The 14,080-nt window shown below is 39.5% G+C and overlaps 1 protein-coding gene across 2 annotated transcripts in view; it reads right to left on the reverse strand.

The window, feature by feature from the left end:
• Positions 1-14,080, reverse strand: part of LOC133756266 (nesprin-1-like) — a 175,170-nt gene that overhangs the window by 121,254 nt on the left and 39,836 nt on the right. For both annotated transcript variants that reach the window (XM_062186946.1, XM_062186947.1), the window contains 4 exons: positions 13,119-13,250; positions 12,734-12,889; positions 12,015-12,224; positions 3,252-3,353 (listed from right to left, as the gene is read on the reverse strand). In XM_062186946.1, coding sequence (XP_062042930.1) covers positions 3,252-3,353; positions 12,015-12,224; positions 12,734-12,889; positions 13,119-13,250 — 600 coding nt within the window. The remainder of the gene's footprint in view (positions 1-3,251; positions 3,354-12,014; positions 12,225-12,733; positions 12,890-13,118; positions 13,251-14,080) is intronic.

Raw genomic sequence — 14,080 nt, forward strand, 5'->3', positions numbered from 1 at the left:
CGCAATGCTGTATGTGGGGTTCCAATGTCTTCGTTCAATCATGACATGCTGCAGTAAGGCTATAGAGAAGGCATAAGAATGTGATAGATTCTCAGACGCATGGCCCACCAACCTACTCTCCAGTAAATCTCAGAATTGTAAGTGCCCATCCATGCATGGAGTACCCATCAGCTCTTAGTCCCCCGCAATAAATGTAGACAACAAAGGATTTCCATATACCTAACATGAAAGAGACCAAAATAAGAAAACAAAAAATACTATGGAGTGAAACATACTATATAAAAATTTTTTAAAGAAAATCAACAAATCATTAGTTACCAAAAATGTATCAGTTGAAAAACAGAATGTGATAAATTTAGAAGAGGGTCATTCAGAGAACCAATGAGCTTGGGAAATAGTCAACATGTGGAGTAATGCAAAATTCAGTGGGGCCAGCGCAGTGGTTTAGCAGATAAAGTCACCACCTGTTGTGCTCGCATCTCACATGGGCACTGGTTCTAGTCCTGGCTGCTTCATTTCTGATTCCAGCTCTCTGTTATGGCCTGGAAAAGCAGAAGATGATGGCCCAATTTCCCTGGGCCCCTGTACCCATGTAGGAGACCTCAAAGAAGCTCCAGGCTCCTGGTTTGGATTAGCCCAGCTCTGGTCATTATGGCTATCTGGGGACTGAACTGGCAGATGAAGACTTTTCTCTCTCTCTCTCTCTGCCTCTCTGTAACTCTACCTTTCAAATAAACAAATAAATCTTAACAACAACAACAAAAAAAACTCAGTGTAAGAGTTTGGGGTTGAGACTGAAGATGTCAAAAATAGAGAAGATTGCAATAGGAGGACTGGACCAAAATATTTAACATCTAACAGAAAGGAATTTCAAAAAGGATGACAGATAATATAGAGGAAAGTATTAAATAAATCATTAGAAAACTTTCCAGAACGGAAAGATGAGCTGACAAATCAAAAAAGCCCATTGACCTCCTAGCAGATAAAAACAGACTCTCCCCAAGGCGTGGGACTGTGAAATCTCTGAATCCTGGAGCCCTTTGGGAACTAGATGATTGTAGATTCCTCAAGCCAATATTTGAATCTAGAAAACAATGGAGTAAATGCCTCCAAGCTCCAAAAGAAATTGATTTCAAACCATGAATTACACAAAAAGCCAAGCAATCAATAAAGCTTGTGCATAGTTTAAGAAATTTTCAGACATACAAGAACTTAAAAAACATTCCTTTCTTAGGAAGGATGTACACCAGCAAAACAAGGAAGCAATACAGTAGAGAGAAAGACTTGGGACTCACAAGAAAAGATTCAATAGGGGAAGTGATAGGAATTCTCAGGACAGTGGAGAAGGAAGAGCCGAGAAGACAGCTGTGCAGCAGGCCTACTGGGCAACAAATCCATGCCTGGAACAAGACTCAGCAGAGGAACATACTGGGGGTGTCATTCTCATGCATTCTGATACCATCTTTTTAACCCAAAGAAGGTAGGGGCAGAATCAGCACATTCATCAGTTGCTTTCCATTGATTCAAAGAAGCAAGTGTTTATTCCTTACTAATTGTTCACTCCTTTATCTGTAACATTAATTTAGTCATACTGGTCAATAATTAATAAAAATACTATGTATCACATTAGAAATTCAATACAAGAAAACATCACTATAGTTGTTCAAATCTTTTTTGGAATCACCCACATTATAAGCCATAAACAAACAAACATCTCTTCACATGGAAGATTTGTCATAAAAATCATATTTAATTTGGGAAAAATGAGGAATTTGTTTCTTTAAAAGAAGATTATATTATGGTCAAGAAAAATGCACATTCAACAATTCTGTGAACTATTTCAGGTGATCTCTATTTCAGAGGATTCTCTATTGTCTACCCAGAGATCCCTTAGGGTCCACTGAAATGTTAAGAATATTTATTAGTACACGTCTTTGTCATATTCACTTAGCTTATGAAACATGAGATATTATGTAGCCTTCCTCCCAAGTCTTCTCTTTTCTCTGGTTTGAGTTCTCATTCTTTCTCATCAGAGAGGCAGCTACAGGAAGCCTCAGGAAAGATCTGCCTTGACCCTGGTTGCTGTCAGGCCAACTGCCCAGAGCAGGATCTGGAACTGACACGCATTCTCACCCTCAATATAATATCCCCAGTGACTGTTCACTGCCAGGGGTCCCCGAGGTGACAAGCACCCCAAAGTGTACAAGATGATCTACCAGGATGAACTGCCACATCTTTGACTTACATTCAACCACATTATCATAAAATGTCATTAATGCCTATGTTTTATGAGATACTTTAATACCCACACATAATTTGTAGCTAAGTAAATATATTCATGTATATATTTGTGATATGCTTTTTATAGTATAAATATATAATCAGTAAAGTATAGAGACCACTGGTTTATCCAAAAAGTCCAAAGTCTCTGATATTCATTAGGCCCTATAAGCTGCCTCAAATTTACTCACCCAATCTTATTTTCTCTTTTTTTAATTTTTAAATTAATTTTTTATTTTTGAGAAAATATTTTTAGCTAGAGGCTTAACATCCCCAATAAATAAAGTGTTCAATAAATAAAAAGTAAACAGATTATAGTTGGCCAGGAAAACAGGCAAGGCTATAAAACACAATCAAATCAAAAGATGTTAAAAGTCCCTCACATGAAGTACACTTTAAAATAGTCACAAAATCATCAAAAATATTCAATCATATCATCTTAAATTCATACAAATAAGATTATTTGTGTTCTTCCCTAAATGCTAAGAATTTCCTCAAGTTTGCACTATATATATAAATGTTCTTGCTGTCTGCTGTTTTGATATTCTCTTCTCCAGTCACCATGTGTACAAATTTCCAATTTACTGAGTTTCCCTCTATAAAGTCTTGGTTGATTCTACGCTGGTAGAGACAACCTGCCCACTTCTGAGAGTTCACAGTAATTCCATTGTATCTTTTCAAGGCCAGTTTGACTTTCTGTCCTATATCATCGAGTTTCATGTTAATCTCATTATTGGGTGTCAAACTCCACGTCAGCATTAGTTACTGATATCTTTTCCTAACTCACATTTCCTAGTTCCATAAAGAAGTGAGTGATGCAGTCAATGTCACTCTGTTATTCAAATCTAGTACTTAAAAAATGTATGATACTCAAAAATGCTGCATGATAGCACCAATTTTTCACGGAATATTTGAATTTCGTAGGAAATCAGATCTCTGCATTTGCTCTTGTAGGAGGAAGATGTAAATACCTCTATCTGTTGTGCTACAGGCTGTTCAAACACATTCGCCAGGTTCTGCAGAATGATGTATTTGTTGTCAGTCAGCGATGCAAAGAGCACCTTCAGATCATTCTAAGGAAGAAAGCAACAGGAAGAGATTTTGGAACAAGGAATTCAAACATATAACACATATTCTTACAAATATACACCAGAGTCCCTTGGTGTCCTCGGGGAATTGATTCCAGGACCCCCTGTGAAAAATATAATACCTAGACACTCACGTTCCTTATATAAAATGGCACAGTATTTGTATATAATATAGGCAATCTTTCCATATACTTTTTTTTTTTTACTTATTTGACAGGGAGGGAGGGAGAGTGGGTGGGAGAAAGCAAGGGTCAGGGGGACTATCACAATGCTGGTTCACTCACCAAAGTCTGCAAAACCAGGAGCCAGGAATTCAGTCTGTGTCTGTCTATGGGCAGCAGAAACCAAATTACTGGAGACAACATCTGCTGCCTCTCAGAGTCTGCATTAGCAGGAAGTGGGAGCCACAGGTGAGTACTGAATCCAGGCACTCTGATATGAGACACAGGCATCTTAACTACTAGGCCAAACGCCAACTTGCCCCCCCCCCCCCGTCTCTGTATGCTTTAGATCCTCTCCAGATTATTTATAACATGTAATACAATGTGAATACTCTGTAAGTAGTTGTTAATTTTGATTTATTTAGGGAACAACGACAAGAAAAAAAGGCTGCATATGTTTACTAAAAATATAATTGTATTTTTCCAAATAGTCTTAATCTACAGTTGGTTGAGTCTGCAGTTGCAGAAACTAAGATAGGGAGTACCACCTGTGCAGGTGTAGGAACTTAATCCCCAAGTGAAGCCATGCTGTCTGTGGGAAGGCAAAAGTAAGTTATAGCAATCTACTTAGGTGCTAAAGTGAATTTTGAAGAATTTGTTACACAAACCATTTTCCAGTACAAATACAGTTGAGCATGCTAGCAAAATGTAATAATTGCTATAGCTAAAATAAATGGGCACACTTGAACAATGCATAGAAAATTTTATGCAAATGACTTTTATTGAGGAAAAGAAACTATAGGTATTATCCTAATTGGGTAAATAATATATTTATTTTTATGTATTTTTTATTTGACAGAGACAATGAGAGAGACAGAGAGAAAGGTCTTCCTTCTGTTGGTTCACCCCCCAAATGGCTGCTACAGCCAGAGCTGCGCCGATCCAAAGCCAGGAGCCAGGTGCTTCTTCCTGGTCTCCCATGCAGGTGCAGGGGCCCAAGCACTTGGGCCATCCTCCATTGCCCTCCCAGGCCACAGCAGAGCTGGACTGGAAGAGGAGCAACCAGGACTAGAACCTGGTGCCCATATGGGATGCCAGCACCGCAGGCGGAGGATTAACCAAGTGAGCCACGGCGCCAGCCCCGGCTAAATATATTTTTTTAAAAAAGATTTATTAATTTATTTGAAAGAGCTACAGATAGAGAGGGGGAAAAACATAAAGAGCAAGATCTTCCATCCTCTGGTTCACTTCTCAGATGGCCACAATAGCTGGGGTAGGAGCAGATAGAAGGCACAGCTTTATCTGGGTCTCCCATGTAGATGCAGGGCCCCAAGTACTTGGGCTAGCCTCCACTGCTTTCTCAGGCACATTAGCAGGGAGCTGGATTGGAAGTGCAGCAGCCAAGACTCTAACTGGCACCCATATGGGATTAGGCTTAACCCAATGATCAAGAGTGCCAGCTCCAATAATATAATTCTTAAGAATAATATGATTCTATTTTGGCTTTTGCCTCTCCTTGCTTCTCTCCTTCACTTCCTTCTCTTGATTTCAAAGAATTTGCACAAGCTTATAAAGAAGCTCCAGAAGTTTAGAAAGTAAGCTTTTCCTTGTGGTGCCGGCATCCCATATGGGCACTGGTTCTAGTCCCAGCTGCTCCTCTTCCAATCCAGCTCTCTGCTGTGGCCTGGAAAAGCAGTAGACAATAGCCCAAGTCCTTGGGCCCCTGCACCCACATGGAAGACCGGGAAGAAGCACCTGGCTCCTGGCTTCGGAGCGGTGCAGCTCTGGCAGCTCCGGCCGTTGCAGTCATTTGGGTAGAGAACCAATGGAAGGAGACCTTTCTCTCTGTTTCTCCCTCTCACTGTAACTCTACCTCTCAAATAAATAAATATTTTTTAAAAAAGTAAGCTTATCCATGAGGACCAATGATTTATGAAGAGAAAACACAAAAAGTCTCAGATTTTCGTTCGTAAAGATCATTGATTTATATATCCAAATTACTTATACATAAAAGGAAAAAGCTACTGGGGTTTTGATTTTCAATTCCAAAGAGGAAAACCAGAACAATATTTTAATTATAAAAATTTTTCCCTGTGATGCTGGCTGTTCCACTTTGGATCGTGTTCCCTGCTGACACTTGGGAAAGCAGTAGAAATGGCCCAAGTGCTTGGGCCCTTGGCACCCATGTGGGAAACTTGGATGGAGTTCCAGCCTATTGACTTCAGCCTGACCCAGCGCTGGCCATTGCAGCCATTTGGGGGAGTGAACCAGTGCATAGAAGATTTCTTTCTCTCTGTCTCACCTACTCTCTGCAACTCTGCCTTTCAAATAAATTACTTTTTTTTAAAAGTTCCCCTGCAACATCAGCAAATAAGCTCTACTTATTGTCCAGCAAACACTTATGGTTGACTGGCTGTTGATCCCACACTGAAGCTCAGCTCATGACAACCTCTTCAGTGGGGTAAGTGTATGAGCACATGTCACCAATACAACAAATTCGACTGTCTTATGAGAAGGATAATCACACCAAGGTAGAAAAAGCATCTTCGAATTTAAGGATATATGGAGGCATTATAATGCAAATGCCAGGCTCAAAAGCAAAATAAGGAGATTATTATTAGAAATAAAAAAATCAAAGTGAAAACAAAGTCTTGAACAAGAGAACTAGAGGCAATAGTTGATAATAATTGAAATTCAGACCCATCTGCCAGCCTACCGTCCAACTAAATAGAAAATTACCATAACTGTGCTAGAAATCCAATTCCAGAAATAAGAGTTTGAGATGAGTATGATAATATTTGTATTAGTCAGCCATGTTCACAGGGAGGTCCTGTGGGCCATTATAGCTATCACACATTTATCTATCTGTAGGCATAATAAAAGATGCTTAACATCATTTGAAAGGATCCCAAATATTTAATCTCCATTATCTACATGTATTTAGAAACCATTAACTTGATCCATCTAAATAAGCAGATACATATGAGGAATATATTACAGGTTACAAATTAAGTATAAGTCTATTTCTCGTACATCATCATTATACTTTCAGCAGCATATTTTCTCTCTCAACTATGTTCTACTCAAGATCATAGAAAACAGAGCTTAGGATTCTGGAAGCCACACTAACTACCAGAGAAGATACTGAAGGCCATAAGGCGTGTATTAGGAAGAATTTAAATTTTTTTAAATAAAAGACTTTCAAGGGATCAAATAATCAAATAGATGTTGATATTTTCTTGAAAGTCCAAAGAATATAATTTTTCTCACTCTGCTGATTATACAGGTTAATTAAGGTATATTTCTATCACACACATATAACAGTTTTCTTATAGTCAATGGAATCAATAGTTCAACACAAAGGAGACAGATTCTAACTATTTGAGAAACAAATCCACAGAAAGTTTCAAGTTTTAAAATCATCTGTGCACCGGAAACCATTATATTTAGTGAAATAAGCCAGTCCCAAAAAAACAAATACCATTTGTTCTCCTCTATCTGTGGTAACTAATTGAGTACCTAAAAGGTCATCTATAGAAGTGAAATTGACATTTATATGTGGTGATTTTAAACAGCCCTTGTCTCAACTGTTGAGGAACAAGTTGTTGATTTTTTTTCATACTATCTGTTGAACTCTTCACTTAGTGTAGTGTTAACCTTATGTTTATAAAGTTAATTGAAAATAGATCTTTGCAAAAAAAAATAAGAATAGGAATAGAAAAGAAAGGGGAAAGAAGGGTAGGAGTGCAGGCAGGTGGGAGGGTAGGGTGGGAAGAATCACTACGTTCTTAAATCTGTATATATGAAATGCATGAAGTCTGTATATCTTAAATAAAAGGTTTCTAGATAAAAATTAATTTGTGGTACCTCACTCATTTATTTATTAAAGAATTCTTTCATTCATTTTTCATTTTTTAAAGTAACCAAATAATTCCATGCCTAGGAAATTTTCTTGGAGGTAGGACTATGATTAAACAAATTTAAATACAGAACAACTGTTAATAATTGACTGTGATTTCATAGGCATAACATATCTATAGAATATTATGTGTCCTTCCAAATAGTATTTTGGGTATAGAATAAAATTAGTAGTCCTGCAACAGATAATATTGAAAAATTAAATTGAAAATAAGGGGCTGGTGCTGTAGCATAGCAAGTAAAGCCACTGTCTACAGTGCTGGCATCTCATATGGGCACCAGTTCAAGTCCCAGCTGCTCTACTTCTGATCCAGCTCTCTGCTATGGCCTGAGAAAGCAGTGGAATTTGGCCCAAGTCCTTGGGCCCCCTGTGAAAGACCTGACAGAAGCTCCTGGCTTCAAATCTGTGCAGCTCTGGCTATTGCAGCCATCTGGGGAGTGAACCAGTGGATGGAAGACCTCTCTTTCTCTCTTCCCCTGCCCCGTAACAGTGCCTTTCAAATAAATAAATCATAAAAAATTAAAAATAAAAATGAAAGCATTTCATTCCAATAATCATTGAGCACTGATAGCCTACTGGGTGCTTGGTAAAAAGTAAAATAAAATGGTTTGTGACTTGAACTTTAATTATATAAGGGGCCTTTTAAAATTTCATGAGAAATGTGTATTATAAAAATTATGCATGATTTTAAATTTTATACTAAAATAAAGTTATCTTTTAACTCAATTTTCCACAAACTTTTTGAAGGTCCCTTGTATTAACATTGGAATCATTGGAATTCTTTGTCTCAATTAAGTTATAATGCAATATTTTGAACGATCAGATTCTGTTTGTGAGCTGGTCACCAACACATAGAAACTTTTTAGCAGAAGGAAAATGCAGAACATGATTTAAGTAGAATTTCATAATTACATGTTCTTATTTTAGCTTCTGCAGCAAGATAAGTTCTAGAGTACCCAAGCTTAGTTCATATTTGACTGTGACTTGTTATAACTACTAATGAAATTTAAAACTACCAAGACACTGACATAGTAAATGCAATTCAAAAAAGAAAATTAGCCTCAAAGTGATCCATAATTTGTACTTTTGATCTGCCTCACGCATGGCTTATAGACTAGAATGCTGTGAATGTATAACTCAGGGTATTATTTTAAGAAAGATGAATGAGAACAATGAAACATGCTTTGGTAAGTTACCAACATTCTTGCTGATTTTAAACATACTACGTATATACATACAATCAGAACATGGAATCCAAAACAAAATACTCACATAACCAACCCTTACTTTTCTGACTCCATGTGAGATGCTCTTCATACAAATAAATACCAACCTAAATGGTTTGCCTAAGCCATGCTCTTGCACATCCAAATGTCTGCGATGACTTTACTCAGACCCTTCCCCAGTGAATGACATCATCAGTCACCCAGTCTTGTCCAGTGGACAATGATGCTGTTATCCACAATTCTTCTCTGCTAGTCAGTTACTCCCAACTGCCCCTCATCTCCAGCCCCAGATGCTCAAGTCAGAATTCCTGGAGTTTCCCTGCAGCTCCGTTTCCCTCATTCCTAACATCCAAAATCATCAATAAATGTTTTCCTATTGATTCTGCCTTCCAAATGCAACTTGAGTAGCAATTATTCTCCATCTTCTCTGCCATCACTCTAATTCTATAAAACACAAAACTATTCTTTAAGTCAAATCCTAGCTCTATTTCTTGATGGTTTAAAAACCCTGGAGAACTAATTTAACCTTTATGTTTGTTTCAGATCCTCTAAGTGTTATAATACTATTAATAGCAACAACATTTAAAAACAAAACTCTGTGATACATAGTCTTGCTATGCGTATCAGGTATTGTTCAGAGCATTCTGCACATTTTAACTCATGTCACAACGCTCTTTGAGGCAACAATGATGGGTGTAATTTAATAGTTGAGGGTACAAAGTCTCAGAGAAATTAAGCAGCTGCTTAACTTTTTTGTTGTTGTTGTTGTTTATTATTGATTTTTATTTACTTGAGAGGCAGAGATACACTTTCCAAATGCCCACAACAGCCCAGGCTGGGCCAGGTCAAAGCCAGTTCCAGGACTCATTCCAGGTCTCCCTCAGGGGTGGCAGAAACCCAAGTTCTTGAGTCATTTACCTGCTATCCCCCGGTGTGGTCATTAGCAGGAAGCTGGAATTGGGAGCAGAGCCAGAACCCAGACCTCAGCACCCCGACATGGTGTGCAGGCATCCCAAGTGGTGTGTTGACCACTGCACCAAAGGCCCCACCCCAGGAAGATTCTTTCATTGCGCTTTCTGCTTCCCTTCCCCAAGTTTATATGTCAACAAATTCAGTCTCAAAGTAATTTCATTTTATTTAGATGTAAAAGCTTAACACTTTTCTGAATATTTTAACATAATCAAAACCTTTAAGACTTGTGGTTTTTTTTTTTTTTTTTTTTTTTTTTTTTGACAGGCAGTTAGACAGTGAGAGAGAGACAGAGAGAAAGGTCTTCCTTTCATTGCTTCACCCCCAAAATGGTTGCTACCGCCGGCGCGCTGCACCCATCTGAAGCCAGGAGCCAGGCGCCTCCTCCTGGTCTCTCATGCGGGTGCAGGGCTCAAGTACCTGGGCCATCCCCCACTGCCCTCCCTGGCCACAGCAGAGAGCTGGACTGGAAGAGGAGCAACCGGGACAGAATCCGTCGCCCCAACTGGGACTAGAACCCGGGGTGCCAGCGCCGCGGGCAGAGGATTAGCCTAGTGAGCCTCGGCGCCGGCCAAGATTTGCATGTTTTAAGACATAGTATATTTCATGAGCCAGTAGGTAAGTGTATGGTTTTTCAGCTACATGGAGGCTTCATAAACCATTTTAATATGAATGTATTAGACTTCCCAACAACAAAAAAAGATATGCATGTGAATTAGCTCACTTTAGCCACCTTGCAATGTATGCAGGTCTCAAAACATGTTGTGCACAATGAATATATACAATTTTTGTTTGTCGATATAAAAATGACAAATGTGTACTTGAGGCTAATCGCATTAATAAGCGATTTTCAGTTTGCAGATGACATGTACAGTCTTTATGGTGGGAACACCGTGGTAGAGTTACTGACTGTCAAATCATTTGACCCATTCCTCGTGAGGAAGACAAGGACTATCCTTGAGACCAGACAAGAGGTGAGTATGTTTTTAGAACCTGCTTTAAATCTTATAAGCCTAACTTTGAAAGCAAATTCAATCCTGTATCTCCTGTGGCTGACATGAATGAGCAGCTTGTAAATCCAAAAAACAATTCCAGTTGAAACGAAGCTTTCTCACACGCGTCTCGCCAGTGGTGGCCAGCTCTTTGGGGTTGTAATCAGACAATGCAAGAATTGGAGTTTGGGATAAAAATCAATCTGTCAAAGCCAAGAAGGCTGTGCAGAGACTGGCTGCACAAGGAGACCTCGAGAGCCGTGTGGCTCTCCCAGCCTGTGGGCACTGCACTTCTGGGAGGCCCAGTGTCTGGGGCGCAGGCTCATTTTCTGCCATCCTTTCTTGCACAGCTCTGTATAATTTTGGTTGACTTCAACATTCTCTTGGGATGGATCTTGCTTTGATTTTAACATTTAGTGGGTCAGAGGCAAGGTTGGTGTCCATGGAAAAACACGTGTGTACATATACATACATACATATATACATACAAACATACAGCTTCAGCACAACTCTTTGGATGTGGTAGTGGAAAAGAGTATTGTGGGTACCAAACATCATGTAGTCAAGAACATTGTCTACAGTGAGCTTCGTTGGTCATTTATCCACACTCCCCACCTTGCCCAGGTACCCAGTCATTTATCCACACTCCCCACTTTGCTCAGGTTTACTGATGGCAGAAAGAAGGTCGAATTTGAACCCAACAGTGTTGGTAACAGAAAGATAATATTAGGCTGAGATAGGACTGAAAAGTAATGTGATAGTTTAAAAAAAAAATTAAGAGGCAAAGAGAGTTCTCATCTGCTTATTTGTTCCTCTAGAGCAAGAAACTCAATCTGGGTCTTCCATGTGGGTTCCAGGACCCCACTTCTTGAGCCATCACACGCTGCTATCCTAAGGGATACATTAGCAGGAAGCTGGGATCAGGACTTGAACACAAGCATTCCCAAATGGGATGTAGGAATCCCAACGACTGCACAAAAGGCCCAGTCCATGACACATTTTTAGCCAGAGACAAGTTAGTGGACCACAGCCACTTTCAAAGACTCCTGGACACCAGGGGCTAGGGCACCCTCCATCCTCCAGCACCTCCTGCATGCTAAACCCAATTACCAATTGAAAATAATACAATTATTCAAAAAATTTGACTTCTAGTGTTTGAATTTCAAGTTCTATTAACTCCTAGATTTTATTGAGATGTTTTCTCAACATTCCACTTCTAGTACCATGAAAGATTTCTAATTCCTGAGTTTGATCGCCTTGATTTTCTACAAATGTATGTTTGGAAGAAAAAGGACTTACAACATCCCTCCATATGATACCCTGTTAATTATTATTAAATAGGCCTAGAGAGTGGCTAAACATTCTTCAATAATGTTTACCTGGAAATTCAGTATTTGCTGAAGCCTTTCCTTCATCTGGTGACAACGCTGATTCACTGCGGCATCTAGCAAAGATAGCCTGCCCAGGAGACAACCCAAAGTGTCTTCAATGACATCTCGGTTATCGCCCTTCTCAGGAAAGGCCTGGGAAAACAAGTTTTTGCTCTTATCCATTTCTTCAGACATTTCCTTAATGTCTTTGGCAAGATTCTAGACAAAAGAAAAACCTCATGTCAATATCCATAAACTGATATGCTAATCAGGCCATCTCCTAACAGGAAGCCCACAAGATCTCTCTTACTAATCACGAACAATTATACTTAAGCCAGTTGAATGTCTCTCATCCTTACATTTTAGGCAACTTGCTTTGGAAGATTTTCCCCAGTATTTCAGTATCTAATAGTACAGCATTCAAAGTGCTATTTAGGAATTCAATATTTTTAAAGTCTTTGTTTCATATGTGAAGGATTTATAATATACAAGTTTCCTACTAAGTTTTCCATTTTTCTTCCTCTTACATACATAAGAAATAAAAAGGCAAAATATACCTATCTTAGAAAGCCTTCTGTTTTTATGTAATTCTTTTCTGCATTAGATGCCTTGGAAACACTTTGTACTTTATGCTTAAATTGCTCGATACATAAAATTAGTTATCCAATACCAAAATCTCAAGTGCTTTCTTATGTCATATTTGCACAGATACACATCGCCACACTCACCTCTTGGTTGAAGAGGCAAGTTTCCGTTTCCTCCGGCAGCAGTGCTGTGGCAACAAACAAACGCTCTTCCACATCATCCAGCCAAGTCGAGGTGGCTGAAACTCCATCGTACAACTTCTGTTCCAGGTGTATGTTCTGCCGTGTTGCCCCTCCACCCTGGAACACACACACACACACACACACAGGGGTAAATAATCAATTACAGAGACTTGAGAACTCAAAGAGAATTATGAGGATGAGACTCTAGGATCCAGTGGCTTTATGTTTCAGGGCTCATCACCTGTGCTGTGTGGGTCTCAACACACATGCGTAGGATGGAACAACTTCACAGACACCAAGAAAACTCATGCAAAGTGACCTGGTCACAAAGATAGCACAGCCCTACCTGGGAGGACACCTCCTCGAAGACCTGGCTCAGTCCACCCAGCAAAGATGTAACTGCGGCTTTATCTTGGGTCTGCCCATCCCCTTTGTACAATGGCATGCCAGACAGGAGTCGGTTCGGTCTGCTGTAAAACTGTGGGGGAAATGGGGCAGTTTATTGAAGAGAACATGTGTCACGGTTACATTCCCTCATTTGAGCACATGGAAGGAGATCCTGGGAAAACCATCCTCACCAAAACTAGAGAAAGGTGACTTCTACACAACACACCAGGCCTACGGAACAGGGCAGCCAGATTCAATGATGCCAGTGTTTTCATAGATGGATTAAAAAAAAAAAAAAGTGGAAGAAGAAATGCCTGAGATATTTCCACAGCCTTCCTCTCAACTTGTCTTCTCAGTTTGAGAGTCTCCACAGTGACAGCATGCATCCTGAACACCACACCTAGACTAAACTCTAAGAATTAGGAACCTTTTCTCCCCTAATCTCTTGTAGGCATACACAAAATACCTCCCCAAGAAGGACCATGATACGGCCTGGCACTCACACTTTTTGATAATGTTCTTATCAAACGCGAGCCCTCTGATTGTTCACAATCACCTCTCAGGCAAACTCCTCCTCATTCTATGGTTCTCCGCATAGCTGGAAAGTCCACTTCACAGCCCACTTCTCTTTGAAAGTTGATACCTTACATTCCACATCTACTAAACAGGCTTTCCACTTACAAAAAAAAATGTTTCCTTTGAATTTCTGAGTAAAAGCCTACCATGATTGCTTCATTATTTAAAATGTATGAAATATTTTTTAAAGGTTTATTTATAGATAGGCAGAGAGAGAGAGAGGGAGAGAGAGCGAGAAAGGTCTTCCATCTATTGGTTCATTCCCCAGATGGCCACAATTGCTGGAGCTGAGCCAATCCTAAGCCAGGATCCAGGAACTTCTTCCAGGTCTCCCACACGGGTGCA

Source organism: Lepus europaeus, chromosome 3, assembly GCF_033115175.1.
Source record: "Lepus europaeus isolate LE1 chromosome 3, mLepTim1.pri, whole genome shotgun sequence".
Lineage (NCBI taxonomy): Eukaryota > Metazoa > Chordata > Mammalia > Lagomorpha > Leporidae > Lepus > Lepus europaeus.